The 19,997-nt window shown below is 35.5% G+C and overlaps 3 protein-coding genes across 5 annotated transcripts in view; 2 read left to right on the top strand and 1 right to left on the bottom strand.

Annotated features, from left to right (window-relative positions):
- The window catches only part of usp43a (ubiquitin specific peptidase 43a), a 95,679-nt gene extending 87,258 nt beyond the window's left edge, over positions 1-8,421 (top strand). Inside the window, exons 13-15 of one of the 2 annotated variants that reach the window (XM_051112728.1) lie at positions 1,583-1,741; positions 2,272-2,433; positions 2,821-8,421. In XM_051112728.1, the coding sequence (XP_050968685.1) occupies positions 1,583-1,741; positions 2,272-2,433; positions 2,821-3,839 (1,340 nt within the window). In that variant the 3' untranslated portion in view covers positions 3,840-8,421. Of the gene's footprint in view, positions 1-1,582; positions 1,742-2,271; positions 2,434-2,811 lie in introns of both variants that reach the window. The other variant, XM_051112727.1, reaches the window with a different exon arrangement.
- Positions 8,422-16,658: 8,237 nt separating this feature from the next.
- mchr1a (melanin-concentrating hormone receptor 1a) lies at positions 16,659-18,900 on the bottom strand. 2 transcript variants are annotated; one of them, XM_051113207.1, is made up of 3 exons: positions 18,804-18,900; positions 18,389-18,495; positions 16,659-17,992 (listed from the first exon to the last, which is right to left on the bottom strand). In XM_051113207.1, the coding sequence occupies exons 2-3, from the start codon at positions 18,453-18,455 to the stop codon at positions 17,001-17,003; spliced, it is 1,059 nt and encodes a 352-aa protein (XP_050969164.1). In that variant the 5' UTR covers positions 18,456-18,495; positions 18,804-18,900; the 3' UTR covers positions 16,659-17,000. The 2 variants fall into 2 exon arrangements, with proteins under 2 accessions (XP_050969164.1, XP_050969165.1); XM_051113208.1 differs by lacking the exon at positions 18,804-18,900 and having other exon boundaries at positions 18,389-18,547.
- A 430-nt stretch (positions 18,901-19,330) lies between these two features.
- The window catches only part of grb2a (growth factor receptor-bound protein 2a), a 29,502-nt gene continuing 28,835 nt past the window's right edge, over positions 19,331-19,997 (top strand). The window contains exon 1 of the mRNA XM_051113094.1: positions 19,331-19,727. The gene's annotated coding sequence lies outside the window, so the exon portion shown is untranslated. The remainder of the gene's footprint in view (positions 19,728-19,997) is intronic.

Here is a 19,997-nt window from a genome sequence, read left to right as displayed (position 1 = left end):
GTGGCTCAGACCAATTCTCTTTTGTCTCCTTTATCACAGTATGTGAATTATTTTTTGTGCACTCATTACCAGCATTTATTTAGAACTCTACAGATTTTCGCAATGATATTTACACTTAATTATATTTACACTTGACATAACTATTCTATAGCAACATTTTGCATACAGTAGTGTTGGGCTTTGAGCATTTTCTAGCTGATTGCAAAAATGAAAATCCCTCTTCTGAATTTATAGTTCAGTTGATGTCATGCTTCTTCAAAGTGAAATATTGTCATTTCTAATTAGAGCAAAAGAACAGGGTTGGATTTCACAGATAGAATTTGACTTCTTTTGTTGTCAACACCTAGTTAGACCCGTCTTAATTTCTTACATGTTTTTCATTCACACTTGACATAACTATTCTGTATAGCAACATTTTGCATAATAGTGGGTTTTGACCATTTTCTAGTTAATTGCAATAATGAAAATCCCTTTTCTAAATTAGTAACTCAGTTGATATCAGTTGAGATCAGTAAGATTTTAGATGTTTGATGTAAGGCTGCATTTATTTGATATATAATATTGGAAAAAATGTAATATTGTGAAATATTATTGCAATTTAAAATATTGGTTTTCTATTTTAATATACTTTAAAATATAATTTACTTCCATGATCAGTGTTGGCAAGTTTGTGGTTTTCCCACGGAATTGGGCTACTTTAACACGGTTGCCTCTGGTTGATTTTCATATCCGCAGGGTAAAGCGACCGACATAATGTGATATTTTACCCCGGTACCTGATTTTTACCAGGGGACCCCCTCCAAAATGCGATTGGCTAGTTTTGGACTAGTTTTGAGTAGCAAATGGATAGGTTTTGTTGTGAAAACCTGGCAACCCTGTCCGTGATGCAAAGTTGAATTTTCGTCAGCCATTACTCCAGTCTTCAGTGTCACATGATCCTTCCGAAATCATTTTAATACACTGATTCATTATCAATGTTGGAAACAGTTGTGCTGCTGAATATGTTTTGAAACATGTGATACCTTTTTCAGGATACACTCTTAAAAATAAAGGTGCTTTAAAAGGTTCTTCACAGCAATGCCATAGAAGAACCATTTTCAGTTTCACAAAGAACCATTCAGTCAAAGGTTGTTTAAAGAACCATCTCTTTCATACCGTTTTATAATCTAAAGAACCTTCTTTCACCACAAAGAACCTTTTGTAAAACAGAAAGGTTCTTCATGAAACCATTTAGACAAAAAAGGTTTTTCTATGGCATCGTGAAGCACCTTTATTTTTAAGAGTGTACATTGTTGAATAAAAAGATAAAAATAAAAGCCTGTGTTTAAAATTGAAATATTTTGTAACGACATACACTACCGTTGAAAGGTTTAGCGTCAGTACTTTTTTTTTTTTTCTGAAAGAAATTAATACTTTTATTCAGCAAGGGTGTGTTAAATTGTTAAGAAGTGATAGTAAAGACATATTGTTAGAAAAGACATATTTTAGAAATTATTGTTAGAAAGGGCTTCTATTTCTATTTGTGATTTATACTTTTGAATGGCATAAAGACAGTTTTATTTTTTTTTTTTTTTCAAAACAGCCTATTGTAGGAACTCGGTGGATGGCCACTGGTACAGTTATGATGACAGCAGTGTGGAGGTTGTGCCCGAGGAGGAACTGTGCACACGAGGGGCATATATCCTGTTCTACCAGAGAAGAAATGTCATCCCACCCTGGTCCGCCAACAGCTCGGTCAGAGGTAAGTAAATAAGCCTTTGTAGACACATTACACATCTCACTGACTTTGCAGTGGATCAACGTTAGGCAGAAAGCAGCTGAACTATTTTTTCTCATGTATATTGCAAAATGAATGTTCCACAGTCATTGCAAGAAATATGTGGTGTTAACAAAGACAGAATTTTGAGTCTAGGACAAGATTTTCTGACCATTGTACCAGCTCAGTTGACAGCATTTGTACTTGCCACTCCCCAGCATTTTCTATAAAGATGGTTTTGAAAATACTTATGCAGTACTTATGCAGTAATCATGAACGAATGAAATGTAATGAAGGGGGTTTTTTTAGTTTGAGTTTGAGTTCATTTTAACTGGTGGCTAATATGCCGCTGCGTGTGCTTGACTTTGTCGTCATGGAAACAATAATACAGAACATGAGCGGGTGATGAATTTTAGTTATTAAAAATGAAGGGGCATTGAAAGTGCAGCGTTATTTAAGCCCATGTCTAGGAGGAACATGGACCAGCCACTGAACAGTCTTTGTTCATTGTGTAGGTTCCACCAGCTCCTCAATGTCTGATCACTGGCTGATTCGTTTGAATGGTGACAGTAAAAGAGGAAGCATGGTATCACGGTCTTCCACAATATGCCCTTCTTCCATCCCAGACTCCCCAGAATCTCCCGTCTTTCTAAATGAACCCTCAGTGGAAGAGAGAGGTGAGTTTATCCATCAAGATTGTTCCCGTCAATTGCATAAAATACTAAAAGGATGCTTCGTGACAGATTTCATATAGTTTCATCATAGTTCTTTATTTGTTTTGTTGTGGGAAAGTGCACTCTTAAAAATAAAGGTGCTTTAAAAGGTTCTTCACACGATGCAATAGAAGAACCATTTTTGGTTTCACAAAGAACCATTTAGTCAAAGGTTTTTCAAAGAGCCATCTCTTTCTTACCTTTTTATAATCAGATGTTAAAGGTTCTTTATGGAACCATTTAAACCATTTAAACAAAATAAGCTCTTCTATGGCATCGTGAAGCACCTTGAGTTTTAAGAGTGTGTTTTCCACCATGTGGTAAATATTGTGTAAATGTCAGTTTCTTTAGGTGGGTTTGAAAGCAGACCTTTCGTGCGAGGAATCCAAGGCCGTAGCGTAAGCATGAAAAGTCCCACCAAGACCAGGGTGCTCCCACTGCGATGGTCCTTTGGAAACAAAGACCGCCGCAAACCTGCGCAAGCTCCCGGCCAGGCTCCTGCAGAGCTGGTTGAGTACTTGGAGTCTGGCAGAAGGCCAAGATGCACCAAAGACCCCATCGTTGCCCTAATGACTCGACCTTCGGATAAAGAAGATGATACGAAAAAACCCACAGCCAAATCTTCAAGCCACAGCAGCCTCGGACCTTCAGAGCATCTCAAAACACTGCAGGGTCAAGAAAGGAGTAGCTCAGAGAAAGCAACGGGCCAAAAACCCAGCGCCAACAGTAGACCAAAAGAAGATGGAACTTTGACCAGACGGAGCAGCAGGAAATCAAAACAGGAGTCCAGAAAAAGCTCCAGCGCAGGGATCCAATCCAGTCCCAGCGGTCCAAGCGGGTGGGAAACAACACAGAGGGATGATCCAGGTGAGGAGCAAGACCAACTGGAGGAGAAACAGAGAAAAGGACAGGAGATAAAACGTCACGATAGTGTCTTTGCTTTTCTTAAAGGCGGTTTCATCAAAAAAGACTCGCTTCGGAGATCTCGAGACAGTGAATCTGTGAAAAGGGGTGATGATGGGGTTAAGAGCCCATCTGGAGTTCCTCTCTCCAATGGGACACAAAACAGAACTTCCGAAGGTAAAGCTAATAGCACTAATCAAGTTCGTAGCAGACCCGGTGGCGAAGTTGCAAATGGCAAGGTGAGTCGTGGGTCATCAGACATCAAGCGCTCACAAAGTTCTTCCAATATTCAAAGCAAGGCTGATCTAGGCTTAAGAAGAACGGCGTCTTTACACAGGAACGGCACAACGGCGGCCCAGCCACAGAGCGTTCCTATGGACAGGGGCTCTCAGAACACCCTACAACGCACGCGCTACAGCACAAACTCACTGGGCAGAAAGAAGCCAGTGCCTGAATCAAGCTTCTGAGACTTCACTACACCCAAATATCACAACAGTGTAGCAAATATCTGTAAGAACTATGGTAAGAAACATAGGTTTGAAATGATGGCAGCACACTATGAAGTTCCACATACGTTTGGAACTAGTGGATGATATTTTTGTTCACTTTTCTCTGCTTATATGAAGTGCCTCTGAACCAGAGCTATTGTTTAGATCGTCAGATTGTGTTTTGGCACTGGAAGTACATTACACACTGGCCTCTGCACCACGATTTTGAACTGAAAAAATGATTTGCCTCGGATTTGATTTGTACGTGCCACTACATAGATTTATCTCCTGTTATACATGAAGGGAATTGCTATATTTAACTTTTCAGTTTTATCTTTTATGATTCTGCAGATTGTACTGACTGGCTGCTAACCTCTCATGGGTTTTCATGACATTTAACAAAGATGTCAGTTCTTGCACTTTCAGTGAATTTATAGCACCACTGTCTGATATAATCGTGCCCTCAGACCAAAACATAAAGCTTTTTCATTTTTGCTTGTTTTGCAGTATGAATTAAGAATTACTATTATGAATTGCAAATTTGTATTATAAAATTTATTTTTAAAAAGTATGTAATGAAACTGAATCTAAAATGGGTGCAATATTAGACAGAACACCTTGTGTCACTTCTGAAAAGCACAATCACAATAACCTCACTTTATCACCAGTGGTTTAATCCATAACTTAACCACCTAAACCTAGTTTGAATGAAGTAACAAGAAAGGATAGTACACCAAAAAAAATGAAAATTGTCAATGTTTACTCACCATCATGTTTTTTCATCAGTAGACCACAAAAGGAGATGTTAATCAGGATGTTCATTCTGCTCTTTTCTATTCAAAGAAAGTGAATGGTAACCAGGAACTGTAAAGCTCTAAAATGACGACAAACACCGTTAACCATCTGAAGCCTGTGTCTTATTTGATACATACATTTTAACTAGGGCTTCTAAATTATTAGCAAATTCTAATTCATTACTAAAAACCTGTTCTACATGTCTGACACAATCTTTTTAATGTCTTTACCCCTTTGATTGATAGTAGGGTACAACAGGGCTAAAGGCACACTCTAAGAAAAAATATGATTTTCACTGCACACAAAATGTATGATTGGAGGAAAATATATACGTTTGTATTGAATGTTTATGAAGCAACAGATTTTGTGTGAAAATAAATCAAACAAGTTGTTCATTTTGTTTAAAAATCTTATAAAGGTGGCAAAGGGGGCCTTTTACACTTTTTCCTTTTGCTGGTGATCATTTTACGTTACTGGGGTAAAAGCCACGCCTTATTGACACAAATACTTTTTTTTCCAATAATGTCCAAGTTAATACTTGTTTAAAACAATCACTTTAGCAAAGGTTGTACTATTCTCTGCTTATTTTGATATATAAAAGTATTCATTTTTGTTCAATAAATATACTGTTAATGTTAATATAAAACTTATTTTAAAATACAGAAACAAAATAATTTTAAAATGTAAAGATTCTGAAAGCATTGAAGAAGATCCCATAGTAATTGAATATAGTAGTATAGTAGTGACAGCAAATTATATTTAATTACATGATATGATTAATAGCATGTTTTTAAATATGATGGTTTCATTTTAAACACAGAGATTATCTCTAAGATGGGCACCCAACATAATATATGATATTAACCATCTGAATCTAACAATGTCATGTCAACAAATGGAAAAGTCAGCCTTTTATTAATTATCATGTTACTTCTTGTGCCTTTTAGCCCCAACAGGGGCACTTTTTACCCCAAATACCATACTTTTACATATTCTTTCATTATTTAAGAATTTTAGCAATTCTTATTTGCTACTTAAATCTACAACGTTTTTAAAAACATCAAATATTAGATAAAGTAAGCACAGAATCGACTTTTGTATGTGTAAATTTGTATGTGTGTCTTGAAAAGTGGATGTTTTGGAAAGTGCTACGTCATGTTTTTCTGCCTTCTAGTGGTTTAGACGAAAATAATATCAAAGGCCCCTTTTACCCCAGGGCGCTTTTGGCCCCGTTGTACCCTACATGTTGTTGTTGTTTTTTTTTTGTTTTTTTTTGTTTTTTTTTCAAAGACAAATTTTAGTGTAATTGTAAAAATGTCCACCTTCAGGTTGTGGTGGACAGGTGAAATCTGTGAAATCTTGATTCTTATTAACTTTTGTAGTGATATAAAAATGTAAAGTTTTAGAAAGTTTAGACAGACATCCACAAAATTACTAGTGAATAATGGTAGACATACATTTCAGCCTTTTTTCTTACACAAAGTTATCATATGGCTTCAGAACACTTGAAATACTATGTAATATGGACTGCTTTTTACTGTGCTGTTTGATATATTTGAAGCTTGACACCTTCTCATCACTGACTTTTATTGTATGAAAAAGAATTGTGTGACTATTCTGCTGAACATCTCCTTTAGTGTTCCAAAAGTAAAAAAGGAAGAAGGAAAGAAAAACATTCAGGTTTGAGACAGCAATGTTCATTTATTAATTTGTAGGAAAATATTAATTTAATCCATCTCATCTGAAATGTTTCTCATTCTAGCAATACCAGTGAATGAAGAATAAAGTAAAGCCTCAATGTAACCAGTAAAGTGACCTTAAAGAACAGACATCCATGACACAGTTTGAATTTGTGTTTGGCTCTAATTGCTTGGAACAACAGTCAGAATATGTCATATTGTCTCCTTCCTATTTGGACTAATTGGGTCCATATGTCCATTAATCTGACGACTAAGACAAGACAAACAGTCATAATTATGTATCCTTCTCCAGAAGCATTTAAATAATCTGAATGCAGCTCATTAAACATACTATATGCACTGCAAAGCTCATTCTTTTGCAAAATATTACATTTTAGCATTACACATTATCGATTTTAGTGTGATTGTGAGTGAATTCAAACTCAAATTTTAAACTGTACCACACATTTGTGTTTTAAACTAATCATAGACCAATCAGTAAGTCTCCTATTAATGCACATGATGTAGAATATTCACTAGCTCCTCAAATGTAAAATACTATTTGTTTATCTCTTTGCAGTCTATCTGAATTTCTTCCAACATAGGCTCATTGGAAAAACGTGCCTCTACCTCCATTTTTGCAAAACTCCAAAAACACACATACTATTCACAACAGTTTCCATCTGAAATTAACACTAGTGGCGTAAAGACTTATTTTTGTGCAGATCCTTGCAGAATATTATGTCATGACCTCAGAACGCTTTTACCATAGTGCATGATTTGTAACCTAATACATAGTGTTTGCATCACTTGATCAGCTCCATATGTTGTGCTCTATCTTATGTAGTAAACTTGCTCTGTAACGCACCCGGTACAGCATTGCAAATGTGATGCATTTATGCAGAAATGCTGCTAAAAAGTCACAATAAAAGTGCTGAAATACTTAGATGCAAGTTAAAATTATATGGCAAACGCATCTTTATTTCATGATTTTAACAATTTATTGTGTGTGTTATTGCATGTCGGACACAGAGCATTCAGATTTAGCGCCACAGACTGCATTTATGAACTGTAATGATTTGTACAACAACCATTGTAATGAAACATTGCCAGATTCACATCCACCTGTTTTGAGGAGGATAAAACATTAGCTGGAATGCTGCCACAGGCACGTTTTTCCAGTGTACCTGGATACTGTATGCAGTAAAGTTTGAATTGCACTGTAGAATAGGGTTTAATAATTGTGGTAAATTTACTAAGCAAAGATATGAAATGAAGGTTTGTTTGTGTCAGTGCTCAAACACTTTCTGCCTTGATGTTCGGAACAAAAGACATCACTGTCAAAAGATAAAAAAGTACACTTTTATATTACATTTGTTTTGACCATTACTGTGCTGTAGAAGTTGTTATACCGTCATACCAGAGAAGAGATGAATCACAGTTTTTAAGTTTTCAGGATAAATGGGAAAAAAAGAAGGAAAACATTTTTCTCTTTTCAGCTTCGTTGAAATCTGTGTACAAAACCCACCAAAGGGTTTTGCCTTTTTCTGTCAACATCTAATCATCCCTGTTATTCTGTTGACTATGTCAAAGGGGTTATGCAAAAAGCAGCAATTACACAGCATGTAACAGGATTTGTGTAGACACAAAGGTCTGCTTCCCAAGGGCATTTCTTTTTTCCCACTTTCATGCTTCCAAAATAATCCTACTTTTCACTATGCTTGAAATAATGAACACTTGTACTGACAAGACAATGAATGAAGGAATCTTACCCTGAAATCTTCTTTTTTAGTTGGTTTTTGAGATGTTTTATATGCAACTTTTTATAAACATTTTGTAATGTCTTTGTGTGTGTGTGTGTGTGTGTGTGTGTGTGTGTGTGTGTGTATTATACAAAAAAATCAGTGGATAATATATCTGGGAACAGTATATATGTAAGGATAGATTATATGTACAATTCAAATTATCACTGGATTATTGCACAAGGGTACATGTTCTGCTGTCAAGATGACTATATACAGGTTTATGTGAACCTGTGTCTACAATAACAATAAACTGATATATTTTTGTATGATTTCTGAAATTAAAAAGACATTGGTATTCACGTCACGTTTCTTCGTTATTTATTTATTTATTTTCTTCAATACTAGCTTAACATTTGTCTTGGTTGACATCTAAAAGTGTGTATCTATTTGCATACTGAATGACACTAACATTTTCACTGCTCTTTGCAGCACTTTGACTGTGAAACTCTTCTTTTTGCATTGGCTACAATAGCTCCAGTTCCTGAGGGAATCTTCACAGAGCATGCAAAGAGCAGCTTGATCCATTCCTCATCAGCATTCACTACCCTATAGTCTCGATCTTCAGTCTGAAGATGTTGGTGTCAGTGTTTTAGTATCTCTGCTGTGCCAAGTTGAAATTTAAATTCTGGCATTTTTCTTTATGTATATACAAATGCTTGATTTACATCATTTTAAATGCAAATTATTTGAAGAAACTTACTGTGCACTTCAGAATGTTATCATTTTCTGACATAATTGTGTAAGGACAAACTTACCATAGTCACAGAATGTGATTCTGTCAGCTAGAGAACTGTAATTATCTCTGAGATGTTTGGGACATCTAAAAACTGTCTGCCAAAAAAAAAGTCTGTTTTAAGATAAAACTGCCAAGTTCGCTGTTACCGTTGCTGTATCTGTTAACATTCTGTAGCTGTTTTGAACAGACAACAGAAGTAAGGGATAGTTTACCCCAAAATGAAAGTTCTGTCATTATCCTCATGACATTTGTCCTCTACACTGTAAAAAATAAAAAGCACAATTTGTTGAGTCAGCTTAAAATAATTTGTTACCCTGCTGCCTTAAAATGTTAAGTTCAGTCAACTAAAATAAGTTTAGTCAACTTGAAATGGTAAGTTGTACTAGTAACAACTTAGATATTTGTGTCTGCTAAACTTAACAGATGGGTAAGTAACCCAGCTGCCTTAAAATCTGGAAAATGTTGTTGGGCTTCAAATCAGAATATGACTTTTTGTTACAAAACGGCATCATTTTCATAAATGTCTTCTGTAAAGGACACTAGGACAAACAGCATGTTAATCAGGCATTTGGGGAGATACAAGTCAATAGGGAAATATATTATAGATCAATATTCCTATGAAATATGAGATATTCTTAGGAAAATGTTGCCAAGTTATCACTCCCATTATTACACTTCTTTTTTTCATTATGGTTTGCCCCAAGAGCACACTAATATGCAAATTAGATATATTGAATAGAATGGGAATACCAGTTTATGGACATTTTATGCACATATTGCATAAGGTAAAATAGTATATCAAATAATTCTGTTATATCTTTCATAACATAGCTGAGAACCATCTTACAAAGTTATAGAGTTTCATCATACAAAGTTTTGATAAAAATAGCCTGAAACCTAAAAACTGATGAATGAAAGTCCTGGTGTCCTCTATGAAGGGCATAGAATAAAATATGAATAAAATATCTTTTTATTTATTTATTTTTCCCCCACTCCATTCTTATGCTCCAACCAATGTAATTACATTAAAAAACACAACAAAATTCACAAAACTTCTTAATGGCTCGGGAGGATACGATATCTATAAATCTTTATTTTAGTTTCGTCTGTGGAATACAAAAGAGCATGATAGGCAGATGTTAGGGACAGAAAATCTCAGTCATCATTCACATTTATTGCAGCTATTTTCCACATAATGGAAGTGAATTGTGTGGGCAGCAGTGGTCAATAGACAGTTGTCCAAAGTGTCGATAGTGTAGCAATCCATGAAGCAGAGCAAACACAAAAGTCATTTTCAAACCAAGAAACTTTATGTTGGTCAATGCAGCAAACTGCATGAAATCTGAACTTCTTTTCCCTCATGCAAAACTCCAGATCATTCACAGATTCCTGCTCAAATGGCTGTGAAATTTTACAGAGCAACAGTAAGTATGACTGCACCTTGAGGCTATCACTCTGGATAACATGCTTTGTATTCAATAAAAAAAACGCAAGTCACTTTTACAGGTTAGAAACAACATGAGGGTAATTAAATGAAACTTTAATCTTTGATGTGTCATCCATCTCTTCAAATATATTGTCTGTTTACATTATTACATTACCATTGCTACATTATATTGCTACATTTAAAGGGATAGTTTACCAAAAAATGAAAATTCTGTCATTAATTACTCACCTTCATGTCGTTTCAAACCTGTAAGACCTTTGTTCACCCTCGGAACACGAATTAAGATGTTTTTGATTAAATCCGAGAGCTTTCTGACCCTGTGTAGACAGCATCACAACTACCGCATTCAAGGCCCAAAAAGGCAGTAAGGACATTGATAAAATAGTCCATGACTACGTCTGGAACGCTGACTCATGTGTGTACTGTCATGAACGTGCGGCGAAGACTGGCACAGAAGAGAAGAAATTGTTGAATGAAGTTGTTATTTTTGTTTTCTTTGTGCACAAAAAGTATTCTCAAACTTAAAATTAAGGTCGAACCATTAATGTCACATGGACTATTTTAACGATGTCCTTCTACCTTTCTAGGCCTTGAATATGGTAGTTGCGTTGCTGTCTATGCAGGGTCAAAAAACTCTTGGGCTTCATCAAAAATATCTTAATTTGTGTTCCGAAATATTGCTTATATAACAACCCCCATACATAACGTGTATAAAATCACCCCATAGCAGATCTATGCAGGTGGAGCTGGGGAAGGTGGAGGGTTTTGAAGTGCATTGAGAATGTTGAGCAGCAAGTTCATTGGCTGCTGATATGAAAAGAAACCAATCAGCTGCGCCATGTGAATAATGATGTCATTATGTCAGACTGAGTAGAATCCATCAACCTATCTTTGGATTTTGGCAATCAGTGCCTTTGAGTTCTGATAACACTACTATAAGGTAAAACAGTTGATGGTGAAATTTATAAACTTTTAGAAAAGAAATTAGGTTCATGCATGTACTTTTACCTAGAGTTTTTTCACCACTAAAGAAAGGCTCATGGTGATGTCTTCATCGTCTCCAGGTGTCGGTTTGTGTGCAGTAATTAAAGGCACTTTTTCAGCACTTAATTTTAACCTTAAACTTGTTTAACCATAAAGCAGAAGAGATACCTTTGATTGTTTTCTCTTAATGTTATTTATCTCTATGCCTCTGCCCTCACGTCTTGTGTCAAAGCACATGTGATTAATAACAAAGGCTTTTGAATTAAAAAAAGCCAAATTACTGGAGAGAGATGTATACACCATAAATTTTTATCATGAATCAAAGCCTAAAAACTCCTTTGAACTGCTTTAAGATCTCCATCCATCAAAACAGTTCTTTCTAACCAAATAATCCCAGATCAAATTCATGCACAAAACACTTGTAGGTCAAAAACACCTCTGGGTAAAGGTAAGTTTATAATGCACACATTAATAAGCAGTTAAAACCTTGCAGTTTATTCTAGAAATTTTAAAATGTCTTTCTTTCTTGTTTGTTTGCTTTATTGTGTACTTTTTATGTCAGATGTTTGTATTTTGAAGTGAAAGGTTGGAATGGGGCTTTACCCCTTTAGGACCCCAGTGGGATGTTGTTACTGGAGTTTTTATTTATTTTATTATATGAGTATTTTATCAAATATATATGCCTAGTAATTCAGATGCATCTCATTATCGACTGAGACTGTCTTATATGATCATTATTCGGTTATTCAGTTTCCAAACTGCATAATTTTACAGAGAATGTTTGATTTAGTATTTCACTTTCTTGAAAAAATATAACAATTTGCAAAAAAGTGAAAGGTCCATATGCTGTTATTAACCATATGTCAAGGTAACCACAGCAATAGGAAGCTTAAATTATGTTATCTTGAGTATTCTGTCTTGAGTATACTCAGAAACATCATTAAGGAGACGAGTCTAGACGGATGAAGCTTTATAGACTTCTTTAAGTATACTTTTGTGTTGCAGGTAAACAGATCATTAGGAGAAGGATGGTCATAGAAAGTTATATAAAATCTTTATATACCTAGTTAATAGATTGTGTAACACTAATGATGTACTCGATGTATAAAACTCAAAGGATTCAGATTCTGAATTTGTTATTTAATTTAGCATGTCGGTCAATGACATGACACTTTTTATGTGTCAGCATCTATTAATATATTTAAAAATATTATCAGTGTGACTTTTATAAATATGTGAGACTATTATAAATATGAATTAATTTGAATACTTATCGAAATAGGTCCAAAATGTCAGGTCAATGCAATTGTCTGAAATCACAATGAAGAAACATAGCTGTTAAAAAAGTAACATTTTGGAAAATAAAAATGTGACAAGTATATGATTTATTTTTACATAAAAAAAACTTGTGTGTATTTTGGTATGTGGAGTGGCAGTTCCTCCATGCAGGCGATAAGGTTGTGGCAGACAAACAACAAACAATTCAGTTCACAGTCACATTTTCAAGCTGTGGGCAGAATGTGTTATTACCGTTTACTTCATGGTTCCACTGCATGACACACAGTCCTTAAATGTAGAACAATTTGCAACATGTTTTTCAAAACCCTTTTTTATATTTCCTGTTATGGATTATCAACATTTTATAGAGTGCACCTGTGTGTGCACTATAGGAGTGAAGTGTGATTATAGAAAAAATCCATTTGCTTTCAAGATAAAAGGCCACACTCAGAAGCTATATTAATGACTTTCACAGAAATGATTTTAATGAGCAATTGACATTTTAGACTTGCTGAAGTGTCTACAGCCTTTTAGCGGCATCTTGAAGTGAAAAGCTGATATTACAAATGATCACATAAATACTGCCAACAAAAAAAAAACAACATTTACAAGACATTTTGTACATGGTTATATCTTGTCTGATGAATCTGTTGTTGTATATTATCTGTTCATCTATGGAGTTTGGGGGTTAAAAGAGAAGTGCACTTCCAGAACAAAAATGTACAAATGATTTTCTCACCCCCGTGTCATCCAAGATGTTCTTTCTTTCTTCAGTCGTAAAGAAATTACATTTCTTGAGGAAAACATTTCAGGAATTATCTCCATATAGTGGACTTAAATGGTCCCCACATGTCTGAACTTCCAAAATGCAGTTTAAATGCAGCTTCAAAGGGCTCTAAATGATCCCAGCCGAGGAATAAGGGTCTTATCTAGCGAAACGATCAGTTATTTTCTAAAACAAACAAACAAACAAAAAAAAGTACAATTTATATACTTTTTAACCTCAAATGCTCAACTTGCCTAGCTCTGCGATGCACATGCAAATTTTTCCATCTCATTTTCTCCTCCAACTTCATAAATCATACATTGCTGTTTTTACCTTTTTTTATAAACAGTGTTTGACCCTCCTTGCACGTTCACATTGTAAACACTGAGTCAGTGCTTCTGCAGCGATGTAGGATGATTTTGAAGTTGGAGGAGAAAAAGTATTGTACATTTATTTAGAAAATAACAAATCGTTTCACTAAGTAAGACCCTTCCTCAGCTGGGATCATTTCGAGCCCTTTGAAGCTGCATTTAAACTGCATTTTGGACGTTCAAACTCATGGGCTTCTATAGAAGTCCACTATACATGGAGAAAAGTCCTGAAATGTTTTCCTCAAGAAGCATATTTTTTTTTATCACTGAAGAAAGAAAGACATGAACACCTTAGATGACAAAGGTGTGAGTAAATTATCTGTAAATTTCTTTTTTGGAAGTGAACTTCTCCTTTGAGATTAGTTTGATGACACTGGGCATTTAAAGGGGCAATGTATGTATGGAGAAATGCCTCTGTGCCTCTGTTACCATGAGACTGTCTGTTGCTATGACAAAATGTTACGTATTCATACCTTACACATTGAGACAGCTCTGAAGCAGCATTTGTCTCTTTTAGTTTCTTTTTATGACTCAAGGATCTTTCTGTTTACACAAAATACCAGGGCACAACTGTCCATGCACCTCTCAAGCAGCATTGTGTCCAAGTACTTTTCCCAGTTATTTTCTCAATAGGAATTTCAAGAAGCCTTGAACCACAACATTACCACATTTCATTTAAAGCTTCAAAAAGACATGAACTTCTTTTTTAAACACTCATATCTTTTATTAAGGAATGATTGTACCATTTTGATTGTAAAGGACATAATAAAGTCTAGTAACAATAATTTGAGTGTGTGTGTGTGTGTTTACAAATATACATATATTTCTATTTCATATATTCTCACATTTTTCAACACTGATATGAAACGTTTCTTAAACACCAAATGAGCACATTGACAATACTTATACTATCTATCTATCTATCTATCTATCTATCATTGTCACAACAGCAAAATATCAGTAGTCAATACCATAATGATTGAAATTGCGTGATTCTCAATACCACTTTCAAAACCATGATTAAACCGTTCTTAATTTTTAAGTAAACATTCTCAAGTGATTCAAGAAAAGCAAACTGTCTACAATATAATATATCAAAGTACAAACAATTACAAAAAAAAAATATGATGTTTGATATTAATGGCATAACAGAGTGTCAAGTCTAGAGGCTACATATATAACAGACCCAAAATTGTGTCATATCCGAAAATATAAAAATAAAAAAATTCTTGCACTGACTTAAAAGAGAAGTTCACTTCCAGAACAAAATATTTACAGATAATTTACTGTCATCCAAGATGTTTATTTCTTTCTTTCTTCAGTCGTAAAGAGTTTGCGAACCTGCGAGTTTGAACTTCCAAAATGCAGCTTCAAGGGGCTCTAAACGATCCCAGACAAGGAAGAAGGGTCTTATCTAGCAAAACGATTGGTTATTTTCTAAAAAACAAATTGACAATTAATATACTTTTTAACCTGTGAACTCGCATTCCAGTTTATGACAGTTAGGGTATGTCGAAAAATTCCCATCACTTTTTTCTTCTACCAACTTCAAAATTGTCCTACATCGCTATTTTACCTTTTTTTCTAAAGGGTGTTTGACCATACTTGCACGTTCACTTTGTAAATACCAGGTCGGTACTTTTGCAGCGATGTAGGACGTTTTGGAAGTTGGAGGAAAAAATGAGATGGGAGTTTTTCGACATACCCTAAATGTCTTGAACCGGAATACACATATTTCACGCAGAGCTAGACAAGATGAGCATTTGAGGTTAAAAAGTATATAAATTGTCAACTTTTTAGAAAATAACCAATTGTTTCGCTAGATAAGACCCTTCTTCCTCGGCTGGGATCATTTAGAGCCCTTTGAAGCTATAATTAAACTGCATTTTGGAAGTTCCAACTTGCGGGCACCATAGAAGTCCACTATATGAAGAAAAATCCTGAAATGTTTGCCTCAAAAAACATTATTTCTTTATGACTGAAGAAAGAAAGACATGGACACCTTGGATGACAAGGGGGTGAGTAAATTATGTGTAAATGTTTGTTCTGGAAGTGAACTTCTACTTTAAGACCAAGTGTGCTTAAATGAATTCCTCCCCAATACAAAATATTAAAATACATTTAATTATATTATAAAAGTTGATTAAGAGTGTAGAGAGAGTGTAGAGGTTTGATTTTGTTGAAAAGTTGAAATTACACTTATGACTAGTTGCTTATACAGAAGTATACTTGTACCAAATGCTTAAAAACATATGGTAAGTTTTAATTTTCTTTGTGTGCGAGTTAAAAACACTGGCTTTTACCTTTTTTATTAATATCAAGGGTGTCTGCCAACACAATCACCATAGTAAATTTTCAAACACAATAACAATACTCAACACTTACTGCTAAATTGTTTCTTGTTCCACTAAGTTAAAACACTCACACACATCTGGTCAGCTATCCTTGTAGGGACTCTCCATAGGCGTAATGGTTTTTATACTGTAAAAACCATATTCTCGCCCTACACCAATGCTACACCTAAACCTACCCATCACAGGAAACTTTCAGCATTTTTACTTTAAAAAAAACTCATTCTGTATGATTTATAAGCTTTTGTACCCATGGGGACCTCAATTTAGTTCCCCATAGTGACACGAGTCCCCATGAGTGTGTGTGTATTCATGTTTAAGTCCCCACCAGGATATATAAACCAAACACACACATACACACACACACACACACTTTACATAACTTACAGTAATATTTTAGTGGATCAAATAAAATTATAAAAACATTTACCTGTACACATATTTACATTAAGTTTTTTTTCCAGTGCACATGGTCATCAATAAAGGAATGATGTATGAATACACAATGCAAATGCATAATGCAAATGAGCAGCGCAAGGATGACAAAACATTAATCTACTGTTCCATCACTTTGTTTTCCCTTTCCTTTTTTTTTTTAATCTTGCTTTTATTTTCTTCAATCAACATTATGTACAGTAATGAAGCAGAGTATTGTTCTAATGACAAGCAGCTGCATTTGTTTTATGATCTGCCAGTGATGGTTACTGTCATCTGTCAGCATGTAAGAGCACAGCTGCTCAAAGATTCTTCACTTCACCCTGACTGTTCTGTCTGACTGTCAGTCATTCTATTGTGCTTGGTATTCCCTTGCTTGTCATAAGCCTAAATATATATCTTCTACGGATGTTCCAACTGGACCAAGAAATACTCAATGAAATACTCACACTTTAATCATCTGTAATCACCATAATTAGTTTGTGTAATTATATTACTCTGAGCTGTTAGCAGGAATATGTCTTTGGCAGTCTGCTGCCAGACGGAGGGACACAGTGGCCTCCGTGCTACTCGGGTTGACCCGAAAGTTGTGCGCAGGCTGTATAGCAACTATAAACTGCCGTTTAAAGGTCTTACTTAGAATTATATAAAGAAAAGGGTTAATGCAGCTGTTCGCGTAACCCATGCTAATGGCAACGTGATAGACATAATAAAATGAGGCACTGGGTTTCTGTATTCCCAGATGGACAAGCTGAAGGATGTAGTACGGAGCCCAACAGATGAAAAAGGCCAAACAGATGGCCACGGCCATCCGAGTCACACTTTTAGTGCGTACTTGTTGGTTCCTCGGGGGAAGAGGTGCCACTGTGGTAGACATGTGCTTCAAGATTTTAAAAAACACCACACAGATAATCATCAGCGGAAGAGCAAACACCAGCACAAACTGGTAGATAGTAAACCAACAGATGTTGATGGACGGATTCGGTAGCAGGAGAGCACATCCCACCTGGCTGTTGTGGAGAGGCATCAAGCCAGTGTACATTAAAACAGGAGTAACGGAGACGAGAGAAAGCACCCACACCATCCCCACCACACCACTGGCAACACAGGTCGTCCGGACATGGTTAAAGCGGAATGGGTGCACAGTAGCCACATAACGATCCAAGGTCATAACTGTGAGGATGTAGGTGCTCACTGTCTGGCTGTTCGAATCTAGGGCAGAGATAACTTTGCACATAGTGGCTCCGAAACACCAAGATCCGTTTCCGAGGAGCTGATGAATGAGAAAGGGCATGCCGAGGAGGAAAAGCAAATCCACAATAGAGAGATTGAATATGAAAATATCTGGTACCGTTTGTTTAGCCTGGCATTTGGTCTTTTTAATGATGGTGTAGATGACAATAGAATTTCCAATGATGCCCAGAAAACATATGGTCCCAAAAATACTGGGCAAGATGACATTTCCATACTGGTCTCCCATGGTCACTAAGCACACAATGACATCACATATAAAAACAAAATCCAGATGTAATGTGTGCATGTGTTTATAATGATAAAATGTATATAAACTTTTAGTATGGTGTACAGCATTAAACAGCAGTTTGCTAATTTATATGCTAATTAGTATGCAGTTGTTATGGTGATAAACTTAAAAGAAATGGTAGCTGCAGTGACTTTATGAATAAACATTGTGAAAGAAAATAAAAAAAGAAAAGGCTATATGTTCATACAATGATAATATGTTATAATGCATGTTACTTTTCCTTAAGAGTTCATTAAAAAAAGCTTATAACATCAGTTATAAATCAGCTGATTGCTCTAAATCAAACTGGATTTCCATATTCACTTCCACAATACGGTTTCTCTGAAATAAATGCCTACCTTGTATATGTCCTGACGAGTTAAAGAGAAGCAGAGATGAGTTTTCAGAATCTTCAGAAATGTCCATGTTTAAAATTGTGAAAGAAATACCGTATCTACATCTATCTCTGCAGACAAAGCAAATAATAATTTAAAGTCTCACAGTGAAAGTCACAGCTGTGTCACCGCCTCACATTTGCTAGTTATGGTATTATAATTCTATGCACAATTTTTTTACCGTACTCATTACATACCACACTGATATATGCAATAAATAAAAAATAAAAATAAAAACGAAACAATAACCCTGGGCTTTACAAATATCAGATTTCTTTAAGCTAAAAACGCGGAAAACTTGAATGAAGACGCGTGAGATTGAAAAGCAGCAGCAAGTCTCAGTGTCTCGGCAGAGATAGGTTAGTTAGTCAACACTCACTGTCCTTAGACACCAGCTGACACCTCCAGTTATGGAATGGCAACTGCACCTCTATCCATCAGGGCATCACTATATCGTCTTCTTTTTTAAAGGTTTGCAGTTTTTCAAATATTGATTCTAGAGTCCTGTGGGTCTAATATGTTTTCTAACTAATGCACCAACCTATCAAGTGTTGCTGTGCCTATTAGTTTCTTGACGCAGCAGCGTATTCGACATATTCATATAAATCATTAAATTTCATATTAGATATTTATCTTCGCAGTTAGATATTTCGTTTGGATCTACATTATTTCCTTTTTACAATATCGAAAAAGAGTACAAAAGAGTACAATATCGCCACATGAACTACCCACCTTATTACAGGCTAAATGTTTAGCGATGCCACTGAAAATAATTTACTTTCCGTTTTTTGTAACGTTGATTAACGTGTAAAAAGACTTTTCTTTTAATTATGGGATCCAGCGTTTCACTCTTTAACCACTAGATGTCGCTCCGTTCATCTGTGTGTCAAGCTGCATTATTCTCATAGAGAACTGGAACAACCAATCTGTTCTGTTTTGTTCCAATCTGTACTACAGTCCTCACTGCGAGATTACAAGGTTCACATAAAATGGATATGCGCGTTTAAATCAAATCTCTGATCTGTGGTGCACTGTCCATCTGTGTAGTTTCACTATTAATTCGCTGTGCGAAGTTTTTGTTTGGACCTTTCCATCTTTGCGGACCATTACACGAAGGAAGCGGAAATTAACAGCCCGCTTGCTTGCTTTTCCCGGAGCTACTCCGGAGTCGGGAACGTTAACTGCTACAGTAAGACGTATGAACATGATTTTACTGTTGTTAAAATGCGGTGTTTCTATTTAGTTCTGCATTTCACTGCGTAAGAGGGATCGGAGAGGGATACTCTGCACCTCTGTGCGCTGGGTAAGTGTTTTCCTTATCTAATCAGCAGACTGAAAAATGTCTGCATTGGAATAACTAGTATTCGCTTCGTTTTAGTCAGTTTGGTAGACTTCTAGTTATACATATATACAAAAGATTTAGTTAGGGGAAAGAAAAAATGCGAAGGGAATTCTAGTGGTGTTTGTGTATGATTCACAAGGTTGAAAAGTTTAGTGTCAAAACAAAGGATTGCATCTTCACAATCACAGCTTATTTATTATTAAACAAATCCGTTCCTCTAACACTAACTAT

The sequence above is a fragment of the Labeo rohita genome, chromosome 6 (genome assembly GCF_022985175.1).
Source record: "Labeo rohita strain BAU-BD-2019 chromosome 6, IGBB_LRoh.1.0, whole genome shotgun sequence".
Lineage (NCBI taxonomy): Eukaryota > Metazoa > Chordata > Actinopteri > Cypriniformes > Cyprinidae > Labeo > Labeo rohita.
Note: the sequence above shows the minus strand (reverse complement) of the source record. Positions and strands in the feature narration are given on the sequence as shown.

Bases quoted from the DNA above. Each gene is read 5' to 3' on its own strand.
- mchr1a (XM_051113207.1), bottom strand. From the start codon at position 18,455: ATGGACATTTCTGAAGATTCTGAAAACTCATCTCTGCTTCTCTTTAAC. The intron at 17,993-18,388 runs GTAGGCATTTAT...TTGTGTGCTTAG, and splicing joins CTCGTCAGGACATATACAAG to TGACCATGGGAGACCAGTAT.